The 21,670-nt window shown below is 34.5% G+C and overlaps 2 protein-coding genes and 1 long non-coding RNA gene across 3 annotated transcripts; 2 read left to right on the forward strand and 1 right to left on the reverse strand.

Moving 5' to 3' along the window:
• The first annotated feature begins 9,231 nt into the window (after positions 1–9,231).
• LOC141714488 (uncharacterized) lies at positions 9,232–10,767 on the forward strand. The gene is made up of 3 exons (XM_074518006.1): positions 9,232–9,702; positions 9,922–10,095; positions 10,285–10,767. The coding sequence occupies exons 1-3, from the start codon at positions 9,232–9,234 to the stop codon at positions 10,765–10,767; spliced, it is 1,128 nt and encodes a 375-aa protein (XP_074374107.1).
• Positions 10,768–10,791: 24 nt separating this feature from the next.
• On the reverse strand, positions 10,792–12,253 carry LOC141710837 (uncharacterized). The gene is made up of 3 exons (XR_012571087.1): positions 12,045–12,253; positions 11,588–11,789; positions 10,792–11,442 (listed from the first exon to the last, which is right to left on the reverse strand). It is a non-coding gene; the product is annotated as an uncharacterized LOC141710837 (long non-coding RNA).
• Positions 12,254–17,086: 4,833 nt separating this feature from the next.
• On the forward strand, positions 17,087–18,685 carry LOC141714489 (protein FAR1-RELATED SEQUENCE 5-like). Its single transcript, XM_074518007.1, has one exon. The coding sequence runs from the start codon at positions 17,087–17,089 to the stop codon at positions 18,683–18,685; it is 1,599 nt and encodes a 532-aa protein (XP_074374108.1).
• The last annotated feature ends 2,985 nt before the right edge of the window (positions 18,686–21,670 follow it).

A 21,670-nucleotide genomic window follows, 5' to 3' on the forward strand; every position in this document is an offset into this window, starting at 1 on the left:
CAAGGTGAATTCCATGTAATCTTGAGAATTTCTCAATGAGACTGTCATAGGCTTCCATTCCTTTGGCAGAGATCTAAGGAATTTGATGTTTGAATCTTTTGTTTGATAGATCCTTCCATGCAGTTTTAGAGCATTCAGTAATTTTTGAAATCTACTAAAAATGCCAGTGAGTGACTCACTTTCTTCACTATCGAAATGCTCATATTGTTGAATCAAGAGTTGTATTTTGTTCTCCCTTACTTGCTCAGTTCCATCACATATTGTGTCCCAGGCATCCTTGGCAGTTTTTTAGTTTATGAAGTTGTCAAACATGTCACCATCAACACTATTAAACAAAATGTTCATGGCCTTTTTATCTTTATGAACTTGTTCAATATCAGGATCAGACCATTCTGCTCTAGGCTTTAGGACAGATGGTTTATTTCCTGTAGCATCTCTCATAGGGACATGTGGACCTTTTTCAATGCAGTCCACATATGCTTCATCTTGAGATAGGAGATGCAGGTGCATCTTCACCTTCCAATGGTGATAGTTATCTTTGTCCAGAAATGGAATCTTTACTCCAACATCTTTTATGCTCATCTTGTTAGTTGTTGTGATCTTTAAACTCTTTGTTCTTCAAGAGTTTGCTATGATACCAATTGTTATTCCCTAACTATCTAACAAAGAATTACAGAAGGGGGTTGAATTTAATTTTGGCTACTTTTTAGATTTCAAGAATAATTCTTCTACAAATAAATAACTGTGTTTGATTTAGCAATGGTGCGGAATAAAAATAGTGTAGAAATCAAAACACAAAGTATTTAAATACAAGTACTTAAAAACTTTCTGGTGGATTGAACTTTTCCACCAGAGATATATATTAAGTAGAGAACTCTATGTTACAAAATTGTACACAGCTGCTTACAAGTTGAACAACAAGAACAGAGAAATTCTTTACAGATTTTTCCTTATCTATTTCTCGAGTAAATGCTGACTAACTTGGATACTATCCAACTTGCTACTCTTGGTTTATATATCACCAAGTTACATGATAAAAAGACAAGATAATAAGACAAATTATTTCTAGTCTAATTTTATGTTGTTACACTTCTCTTTCCAGCATCTTTGAATATCTTCACTTTAGCATAAAAGTGGAAATGCTTCGTTGTTCAATAAAACCTGAATCAGGCTGCCACATTCCATTTACATACAACCAACACATGTGACTGTCAAGTCACTATCAACTGCTCTTTTGATTCTGATCATCCGTTGAAACTCAGATTGATCATCCGTTGAAACTTTGGTTGATCATCCGTCGAGACTTATGTTGATCATCTGTTGAAACTGTTTTCTTTTCATTTGACTCCATTTCATTTATACAAGATTACAAGGCATCTAATATTTATAATTAACCATTTTATCTTGCATATCAATCTAGTAGTCAACATGACTTAAACATTCTACAACATCTAGTTCATTAAGTTACTTTAAGTATTCAGGAATGTGCTACTAATCTTATTGTTACATAAGCTACTCTTTTAATGGATGTTGAATTGATCATCCGTTGAAAGCTATAATATCACTTAATTAAAATCTACTAAGTGTTTTGTTCAAGTTATCATCAAGTACACAATATATTCCTAACAAAGAGGTACGTTCAATTTAAAATAATACATATAGTGTAATGCATCCATAAATGTTTATTATCTCGTTTTTTTTGTTGCATCATCTAATCAATCTTAAGGGCGCCATCCCATTACAAGATAAGTTGAGGGATTTCATCACCATTTCCTTGGTCCACAAATCACTAATTTCTTCATCTTGCATCCACCTACCTTAATAAAATTAAGTTGACGTTGGCCACTAGGATTTCGAGCTCAATTAGGAAGGTACCTAAAAGAGAGTAAATTTGGAAATATTCGAACTTTTGGTGACAAGGAAGATGCATCACTTACCTGGTCAATTTGGATTGTGATTAGGTCAGTGGTTCTCTAATTCAGCGCCTTGTTTACAAGGAAGTGCCCCCGCTAACATGGCCAATCGGTTTGAATAAATCTTGATTTATAGACTTTTGGTGGTCCAAAAGTTAGGAGCTGTCTAGATTTTTTTTTTTAGGATTAACCCAAGATCTAAAATTTTTCTTTTTAATTTTCCAATTTTTCTTGGGTGTTTACTTATAGTTTTTTTCTGCTACATGATTATTTGTCTTATATGCAAAGTAATTGGGTTCAAGACCATTCATCTACATTAATAAGACATTCAAACCTTTCATATCCCTAAGTAGTAAGGCAACTAGAGTTCTCTTCACCCACTAAAATTGAATCAAAAGAAAAAGTAGTAATTTCACCTGTGGTCATGTCTGTCTCACTTAAAGACCGTTGTTACCCCGCTCGTTCCGCTGAACCCTCATGCATAGTCCTACCTCAAGTAATCGCAAATAATTTTGAAATCAAACATCACAATGTTAGCATGTTAACTAGGATTGTTGGGGTAGAAAGTGATGATCCATATCTTTTCATTCGAGAATTTGAGGAAATTTGTGCTTTACAAAAGCTCCAATAACATAGTGAAGACTTGATTTGGCTCCGACTTATTAACTTTTTTTAAAGAAGAGGCTAAACAATGGTTGTATAGTCTACCTGTTAACTCTATTTCCACGTGGGAGGGATTTGTGTCTATCTTTCTTAAAAAAGTATAAGGCAAACAGACTTAGGAATGAAATCAACCAATTTTAACAAAATCATAACGAGATTTTTTGGAAATATTTTGATAGATTTAAAAAGTTTTTTCTAAGTGCCTTCAACATCGTATCAAAAAATGGAGACTTTATAAAATTCTTTATGAAGTTTTAGACAGTTAAACCACTGCTTTGTTGGAGTCTATGTGCCAATGTAAGTTTATGGATAAAAATGAAGAAGAACCTTAGCAATACTTTGAGGAGTTAGCTTAAAAAACAAAGTTGTGGGAGTCAACTAGGGAACCTAATCTTGAACCTGAAAGATCTAAGGGCTTCCACGTAGTTGGTAATTCTATTGCAACTGAAACTAAGTTAGCTACTCTCACAAGACGTCCAGAAGCTTTAGAAACCAACAATGTGTCTTCTCAATTTTCTATCTGTGCAAACTGTAGTTCTCCTAATCTATGTAGACAATTATCCTGAAATTCAACAAGTCAATGCCATGTTTGAACCTAGTTTTAAGAATGATCCATATGCACCCACATACAATCCTAGTTGGAAGAATCACCCAAATTTCTCATGAAACCAAGATCACTACAATCAGTATAATGAAAATTTTCAAACTGCTTTTAAAAAGCCCAATCCTGGTCCATACCCAACTCAAAATCCCAACTCATATCCTCAAAATCTTGGTCATTATCTAAACTCGGTCCCCTTGAATCCTCCCAATTTTAGTGAATCCGATAAGAAATTAAATTCAATTAAAAAAGTATGGAGGCATTACTCAAATCTCAACAATCTTTAATGCAAGTTATGACCCAAGATTGTCAGTTGCTAAATTCAAATACACAAGGCATATCTAAACTAGAGGTCCAAGTTAGTCAACTGGAAACATAATCGGTGAGAGAAAAATCGTTTCCCTAATCAACCCGAGATTAATCCTAAATGTCATTCAAACCAAAAGTCTCATGAAATTGTGAACTCTATTACCTCTCTAAGGTCTGGTAATCAATTCAATAATAACATTTACAGTAAATTGAACATGATTAGTTATTATACTATATATAGTTATAACTCAATATATCATCCGTATATATCAATATATGCATATTTGTTACAATAATATTACAACAAACTATCAAAAATAAAGATAATATTACAACAACGTCGGAAATAACGATATAAATATACATTAACAAATTTTAAAAATAAAATTTTAAAATTTTAAAAAATAAAAAAGGGAAATTTAAAAAAATCATGCATCATAGGGGTTATACACTAGTTTAAAAAGAATGAAGAGGCCGTTTACACAAAATACCCGTGGCTTGTGTGCACAAATGATAATTTTACTAAAAAAATTATACTATTGAATTGACCTATTACAAAATTAAAATCAAAATATAATTTTTTGTCGGTATAATGATATGGGGTTAAAAGAATACTTTATAATATTCAACGGGGCTAAACTAATATAACATTCAAAAAAGCAATTAAATTATATAATATAAAAAATACGTAAATCGTACCAATTCTAAAATAATATTATCAAATATTCAAGTTCGGATAAAAGGGATTTCTTGTGAATGTGTAATTACACTCGAGATATACAAGTTATATAATTATTCAGTTGTCAACATTTAAGCTTTTCAAAATTAATAACGTGACATCTAGCTAAATTGTGATTAAACAAACACATAATCATAATTATCATGGGTACTAATTTAGTATCATGAAAGTTAAAGTTGGTTAAAAGACTAAAAAAATAGTAAAAACAAACACGGACCGAAGACTGGTTCCCTAAGAAAGTGATATGGTTTTCGGAACCGTTGTGTCTTCAGATTATAAAGGATAATTGGGACTTCAATAAGGATGACAAAATCACTTATAAGGTTCAATAATGTGGAGAATAGTTAGAAATTTGGGGAAGAGAAGTAACGGGTTGTTTCAGCAAAAGACTAAAGGAGTGTAAAGCCCAGATGAAACAATATCGTAATGGCAGGGATGATCATGCTATTTAGAGTTACAATGAAGCAAAGAACCAACTTCACTTAATTCTAGACCAGCGAGAGATATTCTGGAGACAACGATCGAAGCAACTATGGCTCCAATCCGGTGACAAAAACACGAGGTACTTCCACTCGTCTTGTAGTGCTCGACGTCGCACAAACAGAATTCACAAGTTGAAAAATAATAATGGGGATTGGGTGAATTGGCAACAGGGACTTCAGTCACTCATCGTGAATTATTACCAAGACCTGTTCAGTTCTGCTCAAGACAATGTTGGAGAGGTTATCAGCTGTGTGCATCCATGCCTCTCTAGTTCCCAGAACATGGAACTCATGAAGGAAATCTCAGATGTGGAAGTCAAGTCGGCAATTTTCCAAATGCACCCGGACAAAGCCCCGGGGCCAGACGGCATGACGCCAGCCTTTTTCCAAAAATATTGGAAGATAGTGGGGGGAGATGTCATTCAAATGACACGAGATTTCTTTCGTACGGGTGAAATATTAAATGGGTTGAATGACACAAATCTAGTCTTACTGCCAAAAAAGAAAAATCCAACTATGGTGGGTGATCTTCGCCCTATTGCTCTTTGTAATGTGTTGATTAAAATAATTACAAAGCTCTTAGCAAACCGGATGAAGGAGGTTCTAGATATAGTGGTGTCAGATACGCAAAGCGCGTTTATCCCGGATAACATAATGATCACCTACGAGGTTATGCATTATCTTAAGCGAAAGAAATTTGGCAAAGATGGATATATGGCGGTAAAGCTTGATATAAGCAAGGCATATGATCGGCTTGAATGGAATTTTCTTGAAGCAATGTTATGTAAAGTGGGGTTTAATGACTGGTGGGTTCATCTAGTCATGCAGTGTGTCACTGCGGTTTCCTATTCAATTGTGCACGGTGAACTCGAGATGGGGCCAATTATTCCTACGAGAGGCATCAGACAAGGGGATTCTTTATCCCCATACCTGTTCATAATTTGTGCAGAGGGCTTATCATCCTTATTTAGAAAATATGAGGTTAAGCAATGGTTACATGGTATCAAGGTTTGTCGTAATGCCCCTATTATTTCTCACATGTTTTTCGCTGATGACTCGTACTTTTATTGCAAAGCAGATATGACAGAGTCAGTCAAGGTGATAGAACTGTTAAACACCTATGAGAGAGCATCCGGACAGAGAATCAACAGGGAGAAATCTTCTGTTTTTTTCAGTACAAACGTCATAGAGTATAATAGGCGAATGATATGTCAAGTGCTGCAGATGGGGGAGTCCAACGAGAACAGTACATATCTGGGTTTGCCTAACATTTTGGGAAGGAAAAAATCCGTCATTCTTGGGTATTTGAAAGACAGGGCTTGTTCTCAAGTTAACAAGTGGAATGAAAAATGTATCTCAAAGTCTGGTAAAGAGGTGCTCATTAAAACAGCGGTTCAGGCTCTACCCACATATGCAATGAGTGTATTTCTACTTCCTCAGGACATCACGAACCATATTGAAAAAACTCTAGCTAGCTACTGGTGGAAGACATCGCAGAATAACAACTCTCGGTTGAACTGGATGAGGTGGGAAAGAATTGTGACGGCCTCAACCCCGGGGTCAGGAGTTGACGTCACTAAACACAATTACCAAAAATATAAATAACAGAATTATTATTAAAATATACTAACTCGACCCCGAACCAAGATCCGATCCAGGTTCAAGTATAATTCAGGTTCTCATTATTACAGACTCTTTATTCCATATCTAAGACACACTAACTTTATTCAGCAACTCCTCAGACCTCATGGCCTGATACAAACTACCTCAGAGGAGCCGGGTCCAGTAGGGGCGGGAACATAGGTCGGTCTGACTGATCTTCTAGGCATCTGCGAAATATACATAACAGTTTGCAAGGGTGAGCATAATCGCTCAGCAGTATCAAAATATGAATAACAAGATAAATCAGTAATGCAACAATAATAGGAACATAACTGTAATCATGATATCAACATTATACAACAAAATTTAGAGAAAAACTGGATATCGCTAACTAGCATGCTTCATTAAAACAACGTAGCAGTGTGCTGTAAAAACACCAGAGTCCAATTTTAGCATACTAGTCACTCTTATAAAATCACTGTATCAACTACCCGTACTCTTACGGGAATCACAAAACCCAATCAGATACGTAATGGATATGTGAAGACAGCTGATCAGGCTATCAACACTAGACGGCTCCAACTGCCATCTTATTCATGGCTCCAACTGCCATTTCAGTTACTTGTTCCGGAACTCAGAGACTAGCTAGGTCTCTGACCTGTTGGACTAATCGGTTATACAGTGCGCGCAACCAAATTAGCCTCTTACGCCAACTCAATAGGCCTACTCTGGCCCCAACGTATCCCATATCTGATCGTTTTAATCCAGTTTTCAAAATTGTCACTTTTACCTATCTCTTTCCAAAAATCCATTCTGTCACAGCATATTATTCAAATCCTCTTTTCATTTAGATCACATTTAGAGATAGGTGTTTTCAGAAGTTACTTTTCCCCAAAACATAATTTTAAACAACATTTTCAAATACAGGGGATACGTAACTTAAAATGTTTATGTTCCATTACGAGAGTAAAACATTTAGTTATTCACATATACTGAACCATAAAAGAATGGTCAGGGTACTTGCCTTGCAACGCTTTACAAAACCCTAAGTAGCTTTCACGCTGACTTTAATCCTGAGAAAACTCGCTCGGAATCTACAAATACAGAATACCCTAATCAGTTACACCGACATGCTTGATATTATCAAATTCTAACAACTCAATCCGATAACCCGACTCGTATCATTATTATACACATAAACCCGTAATCACATAGTCACGTAGTCGGAAATATTGTTAAGGGTAATATGTAAAATATAATTATGAACATTTTCGAATATATATATATTTTTTTTAGGAAATTTTGACAACATCTTATTTATTTATAAAACTACCCGTCGATTACAATCGACGTCATCGATCACACAATTCACAATATTACTTCATCCTTTTATACAACTTACATCCCAACACCAATCACAATTAATTATTTAAGTCCGAAAATATTTTACGAAAAATCATTTTATTTATTTATAAAATTTAGGACTCAGAACATCGTCATCACCGTCCACCGTTGACTCACCGAAGTTCATCGTCAACGGCGGCGCAATTTATTGGCGCCCGATATAATACGGGTTCCCAAATAAATTATACCGATTAATATTATTTCCCGCAATGAAAGTTTTTATTTCACGAATAATAATCAATTAATTTCCTGCAGAAAAGAAATAAAAATCAAATTTGTAATAATCAAGCCCAACTACATAATCTCGGCCCAACAGAAAAAGGCCCAAACTCAATCCAACAGAACCAAGCCCAACAACACTAAACACAGCCGCACACAACACAGCCATCACCATCGCACACACGGCCTCACGGCCGCCACAACACACAACACAATTACACACACACACAATTACACACACATACATGCACATAGTCACACACACATATACATATATGTATATAACCGAACACAGCTCACACCACCGCCACCATACCGGAAGCCGGCAGCAACGGCGGCACAAAGGAAGGGAAACAACAACAAAACAGAAGAAGCAGGATTCAACAGCAATTACCGGGAAAGAAAAAGAAGCAACATGGAGAGAGAGAAACGAAAGAAAGAAGGGAGAACAGAGATAGATTCGAGTGAACAAGATAGAGCAAGAGAGTAAACCGAGAGAGGGGGTGGGGGTTTTCCCCTTTTTTTTTTGTTTTAACTGCTAACAGGTGTTGCATAAAGGAAAGGGACACGCGTCCCTCTGATTAATAAAAACTGACATGTTGCCATTAGAGATAGATACGCTGATTTAAAAGTCGAATTTGCCCCAAAATTTGAAATTAACGGTCTGAGGTGCACGCAAAACAATTTCCGAAAATTACGAAAATAATATCAAAATGTCATAAATATCCCGAAGTTTACAAAGACATAAATTTTGAAATTTTTAAGCACTTTTTAAGGTGCACTTTGTACCCGCTTTTTAACAAATAACGAAACAACACGCGGTAAAATGATTTCCGAAAATTTCCAAAATAATTTTAAAATTCTCAGAATAATACGAACTTAATAAAATATAAGTTTCATAATTTTTAAAGATTCCCATAATTAAATATGGATTTTAGCATTTAACACACTCAGAAAATTATTTAAACATGAATAATTAACAAAATATTGATTTCTAAATTTTTATAAAGTCCTAAAAATAATTATTGAAATTATAAAATTAGAAAACCAATTTTAAAGACAACCCTAAATTTTATGGAATTAAGATTACAATGAAATCATTTTTACAAGCGAAATAAAATCATATAACTCACCAATAAATCACATAATTCCAATCCCACATATCAACAAATCATAAATAATTAAATAACAATCAGTAACCGCTGCCAAAATCAATACACAACTTTTATTTATTTACTTAAACTTTTATTACACCTCCAAGTATAAAATAAAAATAAAAATACACGAGTCGTTATAAGAATGACAAGGCACAAGTCTTCAGGGGGTATGGGTTTTCGCGACTTCCGTGATTTCAACATTGCCATGCTTGGCAAACAAGGTTCGAGATTTGCGTCTAATCCAGGCAGCCTTGTAACAAGGGTTTATAAAGCCAGGTATTTCGCAAACAGTGACTTCCTAAACTCAGAGTTGGGCCATAACCCGAGTTTCATTTGGCGTAGTATACATGAAGCAAAAAAATTGATTGTGAATGGGGTTAAATGGAAGATCGGAGCGGGAACAGGTATTAGTATATTGGGGCAACCATGGCTATCAGATAATGCTAATCATTATATTACCACCACTTCTCAATCTATAGTAGGAAAAACTATTGACTCCCTGTGGCATGTTGGAAGTAGAGAATGGGACCTGGATATCATAAAAGTCATTTTTAATGTAAGGGATCAGGAAGCAATCTTAAATACTGTGTTTAACGACAATGGAGAGGAGGATGTGCTTTACTGAAAGCATGAAGTTTCGGGACAATACTCAGTCAAAAGTGCATATAAGTGGATACAACAAAATAAGGGAGTGTGGGAGCCTGAAGACAAAGACAGTATTTGGTCGAAGCTCTGGAAAATAAAGGCACCTCCGAAGGCTATTAACGTGGTATGGCGAGCTATATCCAACTGCTTACCAACTCTCTGTCAGTTGCAAATATAAAGAGTACAGGTTAATGCACTATGTCCTGTTTGTCATGAAGATAATGAATCAATTATCCACAGCCTGGTGCACTGCTCTTATGCTCGCCTATGCTGGTCTCTCGTCAATGTTGATGCTCAGGTGGGGCTGTACTCGGACTTTAAGACATGGATGGGAAATGTTGCAGATGCCAAAAAACAAGCAGTGATCATCACTATATGTTAGGCACTTTGGCGAAATCGCAGTGATTTGGTATGGAATCAAAGGCATGCATCGGTCAATAAAACAGTAGCGGCAGCTAAGCGGTACCTTTCACAATGGTCTTTAGCCCAAAACAGATCAACCTCGGCTCTTCTCCAGCCAGCTCTTGAAGGAGATGGAGCTTGTATTTAGGTCAATCCTCAACCGAATGCAGTAAAGGTATTAGTGGACGCGGCTGTTTTTGAAGATAAAGATGCGGTGGGCTTTGGTTTGATAGCACGGGATTCAGAGGGAGCACTCATCCAAGCAAAGTCTATTATCCGTAAGAATTCGGTCTCTCCGGTTCTAGCGGAGGCTATGGCAATCAAGGAAGCGTTAAGCTGGATTGATGAGATGCACTGGCAAGAAAGCACGGTGGTGTCGGACTGTCTGGTAGTGGTGCAGGCCATCAGGAGCAAAACACCCATGCGATCTCAGTTCGGTAGTGTCATTGAGGAGTGCCGAAGTCAGTTACGGCGTCTAAACAAAGTGTCTTTGTATCATGTTAAACGGTCTGCCAATATGGTTGCTCACCAACTGGCTAGGGAATCATATAGTTACCCAGATCGTAGTTTCAATAGGGATACCATCCCGGTTTCGGTCAATTCTTGTATTGAGATGGATTTGAATAAGTAATAAAATCTCAGCTTTCGTCAAAAAACATGTTTTGTGAAAATAAGTAGGAAAGAATGGTAGTGTAGAAAACACCAGTTCCGTCGAAACAGACAAAATTCTAATACCCGTTACAACTTGAAACAAGCGAAACTAAATTGTCTTGCACTAAATTATGAGTTCTCTATCCTCTTGAACTATTGCATCTACGTATATGAGCTTACTATTAAATAAAATGTAGGCATTAAATGTCATAATTTGATCTTCCAAATGCTGATTAATCGGAGCATTTGACAGCATATATTCCATAACTGATATCAATAGAGTGTGCCCATAATCCAGATTCCAGAAAATTTTATCATGAAGTGATTTATTATCACTCTCAGTTTCTCATTTCTGAGTTGTAGGCTCTGTCAAATCCCGGATCCGTAAAGCTACAACACAATTATTTTCTGCAAGAAAAGTGTTGTAAAGTTAAATTTTGAGCAGTTCTACCTTCATTTTCTCGACAGCAATCCTGAGAGTTCCCTCGTCCTTGCGGTACAAAAACTGATAAGAAATTTAGCCTCATGCTTGTTCAAGTAAAAGACCCAACGGAATAGCTACCATGCCAATTTCGTGATCATATTGACAAAATACTCGCAAGTTGTAATATAGCATCTACCAAACTTTGAACCGGTGAAAAAGGTCTGTCCTGACCTGAGGATTAGTAGAGTATCTATATTATGTTGAGTTCATCGTAGATATATAGATAAACATAACATAAGCTATTGGCATCTACAACACTAGAACACAAGGTTACACAGGAGGGGAGGGGGGGACGGACTGAGAAACGGTGGCTTACAAAAAGTCAAAACAGAAGAATCTTGATCGCGCCAGGAAGGGGTCGAACCTTCGACTTTCTGCTTAGGAAACAGACGCTCTATCCACTGACAGCCGCTTTACATTCGAAATTGGTGAAATTCTTTATAGATTAATTGGATACTTTGTATAATCATTCGACCAACAATGTTGGGCCTACTATGTTGTTCCAGTATTTGAACTAACTACAACATTATATGTAGGCTACAGTCATGAACAAGGCACCGAAATGAAGAGCAATGATACATACCCAAATTTTTGACATGTGTCAATATTTTTATTCTTAAAATTCATCTTGGATTCATTTTATTTACAAGTAAATATCTAATAACACAATGATAATTCATCATTCACGAACCTATTTTGGGAATCTAGCATTTTGTCTCAAAAAGATTAGAGGCGACTACTTACACGTAAAGAAATGAGGACTGCAAACTTACAGGGCCTGGTGGCACATATTAGTCGGATCTTATATCCTTGTCCGTTGAATTCACCAACATAGTGATCTGAGAGACTGATTGGTTAAAGTAATGCTGATTTTAGATAGATAGAAACCAAAGGGTTACTCTAGAATACAACTCATCCCTGTAAATTAGGGATCTGAATCAAATCAGTGGAATAATATCTGTACTTGGGGAGAAGTCTACAAGGAAATGGTGCATTTTGTGAGAAGTTTTTTGCATTACGGTGGGCTTCAGTCCTTGAGTTTAAACTGTACAGACCTTTTTCTCATGAAGCCCATTAGCCCATTTCTCACCAAAAAAGATCTAACAAGCCCAAAATATTAAGGCCCGTTAAACTGCTTCAACTCCAACTTTTCCATGTTTACTTGAGAAATCGTGGACTTTGTGATAACAATGGACTCACCATTGCACTATAACTGTTCACCTCAGAATGTTTTGGTCAAATTGACTCCTACTACTATAATTGGAATGAATCTCTGTTCGATAACCAGATGAAAATAAGCCAATCAAACACGTAATATTACTTGAATTTTTATTTCATTTTCATTCCTCCTTCACGTCGAATCCTATACACTCTATTCTCATTTTTAATTTTCATTTCTACATTGCATTAAAATGTTTTCTTCTTTCAAAAGTGTCTAAATATTCAATCTTAAAATGGCTTAAAAACTCTACTGTCTCTATTCGACATTTTTTCGTAGGAACTCTCTTTTTTATTTGAACCGACAATACTATATTACGAGAATTAGTAAAGCTCGAATTGTTTTTCATTAAAAAGAGTAAACATTTATACATAAATTCCTTTGTAATTAGTTACCAAAAAAATGAACAAAATAAGGTGAAACAAGCTCACAATTTCAATCCTACGTTCTTAAAAAATAACAGTTAATAAGAATCGTTTTATGTATCTCGTAACCCCTAACGGTGGGTAAAGATGGAGACATACTCCTTAAACAAATGTTTGCTTGCTATAGTCTAACGTCACCTTAAAAAGTTGAAGGGGGCTTTCATTGTTGACCTTGTTGTTCTAATTACGTAGCCTACTATAAACAAATTGAGTTTGTTTTTGATAACATCACCAAGCATCTTGCTATTTTCTAATCTTTCTTTCCTTGTTTTCTAAAAGCAATTACTTGTCTTCATGAACTTAATTAATGGGGGATACATTACTTCTGAAAGCTACATTTGAGTAATCATCAACATGTTTATATGATAATCCCAAATTAGGTAGAGGGATTTAGCACCCACCTTCCCAGCTTGCCCCATATTGGAGTTGCAAGCTTATAGTATATAGGTTTTTTATGACGTGCTTACGGGTAATATTAGAAAAATTATCAAAAATATTACTTTTTCTAAGTGTTTTTGTAATTTATGATCTTTTAAAAAAATGTAAAAATATAGTTTGCAACTAAAAGCAACCAAATATGCAACTAAATGAAAAAGTAGTAATTTTTTTTTGTTGCAAGATTTAATCGGGTTGAATTTGAATTTGTATCTAATTGTAGCGGGTTGCAAAACTATATTTTTGCAAAAAGATTATAAAATCTTATTTTTGCGAAATAAAATTAAAATGATTGTACTTTTGCAAAAAAATTTAAAAAAAGAGTGTTTTTAGAAAACCTCTAAATATTAAGCATTAATTTTTTTATAAATTTAGCTTATCTTGACTGGCCTATAATTCTTAATAATGATGGATGTTGTGTAATCACAAAATTTACATCAATTAAAATAAGTTAAAATTATAAATTTGAGTACATAATATGTCAGTGAAGAAAAATCCTTACTCTTGAACCAAAATTATTAAGCAAAGTTGTCTGAAGGTACTGGTAGTGTACATGATGGTAAAGGGGCATGTGTGTGAACCACAAACACACCTGTGCATATTACTATATAAAAAGCACACCGAAGATGAAGGAATCAAGGGAGCTATATAACACGGCTATCCTCCTCCAGGAGTCAGAAACGATGGCCTGCCGGCTGCCGTCTCGGATGTGTCATGATATATATTTACCCACAATTTCCGGATCTAATAAACTAGAGAACTACTTCAAGGTCACCCTTTATTCAGTGAGTAGCTTGTTTGGACTTCAAAATATATTTTCTAGAAAATTCTATTTTATGCGTTTATTTATCTTTTTGAAAAATATTTGTCACATTTTAATGAGTTTGTTTTGTGTTCAGAAAAATAAAATATTTTTCAAGACAGAAAACTTTTTAATATAAAGAAACTTTCAGGAAAATGATTTCTTTTTTTAGAACTGAAAAATATTTTTCAAAAAGATTTTTTTTATTGTTTTTCGTTATTTTTTTCACAGAAAATAACGAGATTTTGATCACGGTAATTACTTTTCACACAAAATATTTTTCCAGTAAAAAATTTTAAAATAATTTTTCACGGGAAATTTTTTTCCCGGTTTTTTCTACTCCGTATTATTACTGAAAATAAATAAACTTAGTTGGCCAGCATTCATTGTGGTCCACCAACAACTAAGTGTGCTTCAATGTAATTAGAAAATAGGATACCATGTGGATGCGACAAAAGTCACTTTTTTACTAAAGACATAATAATATTTTGATAAATATAAAATGATAGAGATATTTTTGAATTATAAATTACACAATATAAAACTCAGCATAAAATTACAAAGTTTCGGAAGAGAAGAGTTAATATGATCTTCTTAACAAGAACTAAGAAAAAGTACAATTACATACACTTTGAGAATGGTATGATCCCGGGTACTTCACTTTACATGAATTAACATTTACATGGTATAAAGTATATGGGAATTAATCAGGAGACAACGTGCGTTGGGGGACAGCCAGTCAACCCACAGCAATGAAACATTGCGGGAAGAAGCAATGTTTAAATGCGGGACTTGACCACCGCAATGAAACATTGCGGGATGTCGCCATACACAGGAAACACTCCGCAATGTTTCATTGTTGGGTAGGCTCCCAGTTTTTAATATCTCAACTACCCCTCTCTATAACTTATTCTAATATTTAACTTATTTATATAAGTATAAAAATAATATTAATGTTGAACAGTAATTAATTTTTTAAAATATGTTAACATTAAATATAAGTAGTAGTAATATTTTAAAATATTATCAATTTTAATAATAAATTTATCAATTTTATTTGTTCTATACTTTTTCTTTAAATTATCCTATGAATTATTTTAGTTTAAAAAATAATATTATTAATTTTATACTTTTTAGTAAATTGAGTTATTTTAGTTTAAAAAATTTATCAACAGTCAAACTTATTTTTTGTACAAAACTTATTTTATGTGTCAATATTAATAAGAATTGACTTATTTTATGTGCCAAAACACCGCAATGAAGCATTGCGGAGGGTCCTAACACCCGCATTGTTTCATTGCGGCAGAGTCAAAACTAATTTTTTGTGCAAAACTTATATTATGCGCCAATATTAATAAGAATTGACTAATTAACAGAGCAGAAGCTTGACCGACACACCGCAATGAAACAATGCGGCTGTTAGGACACCCCGCAATGCTTCATTGCGGCAATTTCAACAGTCAAATCAAATTTTTTCAGCAAAATTTTTTCTGTGCTAAATTTAATTTTTTGAATTTTAAAATTCAGATTTTCACCTATAAATAGTTCTGCCTCATCTCATTTTTTTTCAACATTCTCTTCTCTATTTTTCATTCTACATTTTTTCTTCAACATTATCTTCTCTATTCTCCGAAAAATGGTTTTCTACTATGATTTTGACAATAATAAGGTAATTATCGATGGTGTGGCTTACGACGGGCCCGAAGGAGAAGAAGACATGGCAATAGCTCTTCGCCGTATTCAAATGGCGCTTGAGCGCAAGAAAAAAAAGAAAATGAAGCTAAAGCGAAGGCGGAAAAGTCGAAGAAAAAGAAAGACGACGATAAGGGTGATAAAGGCGGTTCTTCCAACACCGTTAAAGTTTGATCATTCTCGTCGACATAAAATGTTATTATGTATTTTTTTTGAAAAAATATTTGAATGTACTCCATTTATATTTGAATGAAATAAATTATTTAATGTTTTATTTTTCTTGTACTTGTCCAATTTATTTTATCAATTTTAAATTTTAATAAACAAATATTATGCTAAAATTTGAAAATGTGAAAAACTAAAAAAATGAAAATTTATCGAATTTTCGTTATCTATAAAAAATATAAAATAACTCAGCCCCCAAAATGTTAAACATTTCTTGGTAACAAACTATATAAAAAATAACTCGGCCACCTGCCGCATTTTATTTAAGAAATAATTTTTCTTAATTATTATAATTATTATATTTTAACATCCATATAGTTGGATCGTCAAAATTTGTATTTTATAACTTACATGTCAAGAAATATCATTTGACATAACTATTATGCAAAATTTTCACAAAACTATGTAAAATAGTTGCATATTATAATTAAGTTACTCTTATAAACATTTATATTTTCAAAATTACATTTAACATATTAAATGAAATATAATAAGTCTAGAAACTATTTTTTATAATTTTTTTTGATTAATTTTCTAATTTTAAAGAAAATAACAAAAATAAACAACCCAACCGCAATGTTTCATTGCGGGGGACACTTCCACCCGCAATGAAACATTGCTGGGGTACGTTGTAAAGTTTTTTTTAAACTGCAAATATTTACAGTTGTTGGCTTGTGGGTTTGTATAGTGCCGCAATGTTTCATTGCAGCCGTCGCAATGAAACATTGCTGCCGTGCATTGAATGCACACACCTTCCTTAATTTGTCTGTATTTTTGATCTTATACAGTTGTTTTTACACATTCTGCTCAAATTTATTCTTCTGAAAAAAAATGTTAGTATTCAATATTCATGGCTTCTTATTTATTTGATTATTCAAGCTCATCTAGTGATCATAACGATTTTAATTATGTTACCCCCCACACAAAAAAGAGGGTTTATCGTAAAATATTAATGATGATGAAGTAATAGATGTTGATAGTATTGAAGATAAAGTTAATGATCCGGGGAAGCGAAAAATGCATAGTGATGATGATGTTGGTTTCGGTTGGAAGAATCACGATGTTCACGGTGATTCCGATGATAGTAATGATTCTTTTAATGGCGATGATGATGATAAAATTAATGATGAAAATTTTATTGGAAATAGGAATGATGTAGTTCCTTGTGTTGGTATGATATTTGATTCGTTGGATGAAGTGGAAAGTTTTTATCGAGGTTATGGTCGAAGTACAGGGTTCGAGATAATTAATCGAAGTAGTCATAAGCATTCAAGAAATGGTGGTATATCGTCACGTTTGTATATATGTCGAAAGGGTGGAAGATTGGGCCCAAAACCCTTGGAAGTTGAAGATAGGGCTAAAGGGAAACGACCTCGAGATGTTATTCCTCGAACTTGTTGTCGTGCTCGTATGTGTGTTGCTCACAAAGTAAGCTCAAACAAATGGGAAGTAACCAAGGTCAACCTAGAGCACAATCATGCTATGGTTACCTCGGATAAGGTAAATTTCATGCAAAGATCACGCAACATAGATCCGTTTACCCGATCTTTGATTGAGTTATTCAACAAATCGGGTATCGAGACGCCGAAAGTGATGAATTTACTTAGTGAGACGTGTGGTGGTATTGAAAAAATTGGTTTTTCCGCTCAAGACGTACGAAATGTAATATGTGACATTCGAAGACGGGTTTTGGATTCCGGTGATGCGGAGTGTGGATTGGTTTTATTACGAGACTTGCAAAAACAAAGTGATGGTAATTTTTTCTACCGAGTGGATGTGGATGAGGAGAATCGAGTTAGGGGTTTGGTGTGGGTTGATCCTCGTTCTCTTAACGCGTACAAGAATTTTGGAGATGTGGTAACTTTCGACTCGACATATCGGACTAATAGGTATGACATGCCTTTTATTCCAATTACGGGAGTGAATCACCACTACCAAAATATTTTGTTTGGATTTGCACTTATAAGGGACGAGAAAGAGACTACTTATAGATGGGTTTTGAAGACTTGGTTGGAAGTGGTCGATAACAAGCCACCTATTACCATTATTACGGATCAAGACATCGTTTTAAGTAATGCCATTTCCGAGGATATGCCTAACACCAACCATACATATTATACGTGGCATATTAGTAGCAAGTTTCCCGATAAACTATCTACTTTGTATACTCAATACTCGGAGTTCAAGACGGATTTTAATGCATGTATCTACAAGTCATTGTCACCAACAGAATTTGAAGGTAGGTGGGAGGACTTGAAAAAGAAATATGATCTTGAAAATCACAATTGGCTAAATGATATGTATGCAATTAGACGGCAATGGGTTTTTGCTTTCACGAAACAACATTTTGCCGTCGGTATGACTACCACCTCAAGGAGCGAGTCTATGAATTCATTTTTTAATGAGTATGTGAAAGGGTCGACCAGTTTGAAAGAATTCATTGAGAATTCACAAAAAACTTTGGAGTCACAATATTTACGGGAGGTTCAAGCCGATTTTGACACCGAGTACAAGGAAAGGAGACTAATCTCTAACTCGTCAATGGAGATACATGCCTCCAAGATATACACAAAAGAGATGTTTAAGCGATTTCAAAAAGAGCTTCAAAAAAGTTAATCTTTTGTTGTGAAAAGCATGAAAGGTTGTGGAGATTATCTTTCAAAGATGTATTTGGTAGAAAAGTCCACCTTGCCGGAGATTAATAGAAGGAATTTTTTCTTGAAGGTTTCCATCGACGGGAGTTATTCTTGTACATGTAAAAAATTTGAACATTTCGGGATGATTTGTAGACACATGATCCGTTACCTTAACAAGAAACAAAAGACGATGATACCGCCAGATCTTGTAACAATGAGGTGGACAATAAACGGAAACAAAGTTGCGGGACCTCTACCGTGTACCCCTCGGATGCTTGGTAATGTTGTAGAATCTCAAACGGCAAGATATAGTGGATTGTGTAAAGCTTTCCAAGGTTTGTTCGTTGTTGGTAGTTGCTCCGTTCCGCGATACAATTACTTGATGAGCGTGATCAAGAGAGAAAAGAAGTATGTGATTAAGTTTTTTCCGGGAGAAGAGAGAGAGAAAAAAATAAATGAGGACTATGAAACTGATGATGAAGAAGATGATCCGTTATTAGATCCCCCAAGGTCACAAACAAAAGGACGTCCAAAAGCGGGTAGATTCAAAAGTGGTATCGAGACGTCAAGTTCAAATAAACAATTTCGAAAGTGCAGTTTTTGTGGGGCGAGAGAAGAAGGCCATGATAGAAGAAATTGTCCCTCGAGATTATTAGGAAAAAAAGGAAAAAAATGATTGCAATTTCTTATCATGTACTTTGAAATATTAATGAATTTTAATTAAATATTTTCAATGTTGTTAATGTTAGTACTTGTTGTCATTATTAATAATCCCAAAAAAAGAAGTGACTCCAAAAAAAATTTTTGAAAAAAGTTACTTTTGAAGATTTTTTTTTTCAAAATTAGGCAGAAAGTTTTCTGTAAAACAGAAAAAGTATTATATAAAAAAAAATCATTTGCAAGTGCAATGACCAATCTGCAAAATTATGCAAAACCCAGTTTACCCCCGCAATGAAACATTGCGGCCCCCGCAATGAAACATTGCGGGCGTAAACTGGGTTTTGCATAATTTTGCAGATTGGTTACTGCACTTGCAAATGATTTATTTTTTATATAATACTTTTTCTGTTTTACAGAAAACTTTATGCCTAATTTTGAAAAAAAAATCTTCAAAAATAACTTTTTTTCAAATTTTTTTTTTGGTGTCACTTCTTTTTTTGGGATTATTAATAATGACAACAAGTACTAACATTAACAACATTGAAAATATTTAATTAAAATTCATTAATATTTCAAAGTACATAATAACAAATTCGGCATGACCTCTTTGTTTTTAAGTTAAACTTTACCTGTAAAATAAAAAAATCGGCATGACCTATTTATTTTTAAGTCAACCAAAAACCTGTAAAATTTCAAACCAAACCAAACTAAACTTAAAAATGAATGGCCTTGACATGCCAACTATAAACAAACCAAACCAAACTAAACTTAAAAAAAATGGCCTTGATATGCCAACTACAAACAAATCAACTAAAATAAATACATCTAACCAACCAAAATAAATACAACCAATCTAAATAAAATACAACCGAGCAAAATATGTACAACTAACTAAAGTAACTACAAGTCACTAATCAAATAACAAACTAGTGTCCCGCCTCTCTTTGTCGAATTCCCCACTCAGAAATGTGTCTAGCAACCCCTTTTGATAACTCGTGCGCCATCCGATAGCGAAAAGTCTGTACATCAACTTTAGGGTTCCACACAGCTGATGGCAAAGAGATCCCGTTGAGCATAGCGTCCATGTACTTGGAGACATATACACCACAATCATTGCCACCATCTTGCTTGGGTCGAGCATCAAGACCATGAACCCGGGTATATTTCAATGGAAATGGAGATGGATGCAAATAATTGAGCATATATGGGATCAACTTTTCCTGCAAATAACGGGAAATGAACCTAACAAGTCATTATTTCATATTAATCTATTTAAAACTACTGGTAGGGAATTAAAGAATGATATTTCACGGGAAATGAACCTAACAAGTCATTATTTCATATTAATCTATTTAAAACTACTGGTAGGGAATTAAAGAATGATATTCCACGGGAAATGAACCTAACAAGTCATTATTTCATTATTAATATATTTAAAACTACCGGTAGGGAATTAAAGAATGATATTTCACGGGAAATGAACCTAACAAGTCATTATTTCATTATTAATCTATTTAAAACTACTGGTAGGGAATTAAAGAATGATATTTCACGGGAAATGAACCTAACAAGTCATTATTTCATATTAATCTATTTAAAACTAGTGGTAGGGAATTAAAGAATGATATAGTTACCATAATGTAATACTGCCAGGGGTGAGCGATGTTCCCTGTTGTGTCTTTGTCGTCCCTAAGAGGATCAATGTTTAGCAATCTCATTTTGTTGAGATTAACAACAAACAAGAACCAATGAGAGCTATCACACGTGGGGAAAAATGCAAAGTCACAAAACTGAAGAGGCAAGCTACCCCCCTTGTTAGCATAATCTCTAAAGAACCTCTCCATTGACTTCTTGGCATCACCTTTTAGGGTACTCGGAGAAGCCTACAATTACAAGTCAAAAAATAGGTTAACATTTATACAGCATAATTGATATCCGTTTATAGAAAAGCAGGTTGGAGCATTGGTATTTATTTAATAGAGTACCTTCAAGTTAGGACAATGCTCAAGTGCCATCGCCATGAAAAAGCTAGGAGCAATGAAATACCGCCTGGGCTTGAAACTTTCAGTTCTGGGAATTTTTTCCCATTTTTCCCAGAGTTTATCCTCTCTAAGTCTCAAGAGCTCACCATAGGCATTGAGAACATCATCCTCCACCCAATACTCTAGTCGCAAAGTTGTTACTTGGCTATGTGTAAGAAGATAAGTAACGCCCCGCTCACTGTGATCACGCCAAATGTAATCAACCTCTAAACTCCAAAATGCCGATACAACCACCTCACTTTCCGATTTTTTAGTGGCCTTGT

Source organism: Apium graveolens, chromosome 3 (assembly GCF_009905375.1).
Source record: "Apium graveolens cultivar Ventura chromosome 3, ASM990537v1, whole genome shotgun sequence".
Classification (NCBI taxonomy): domain Eukaryota; kingdom Viridiplantae; phylum Streptophyta; class Magnoliopsida; order Apiales; family Apiaceae; genus Apium; species Apium graveolens.

Bases quoted from the DNA above. Each gene is read 5' to 3' on its own strand.
- LOC141714488 (XM_074518006.1), top strand. From the start codon at position 9,232: ATGACAAGGCACAAGTCTTCAGGGGGTATGGGTTTTCGCGACTTCCGT. The intron at 9,703-9,921 runs GTGCTTTACTGA...TAAAGAGTACAG, and splicing joins ACGACAATGGAGAGGAGGAT to GTTAATGCACTATGTCCTGT. The intron at 10,096-10,284 runs GTGATCATCACT...GCTTGTATTTAG, and splicing joins CAGATGCCAAAAAACAAGCA to GTCAATCCTCAACCGAATGC.
- LOC141714489 (XM_074518007.1), top strand. From the start codon at position 17,087: ATGCATAGTGATGATGATGTTGGTTTCGGTTGGAAGAATCACGATGTT.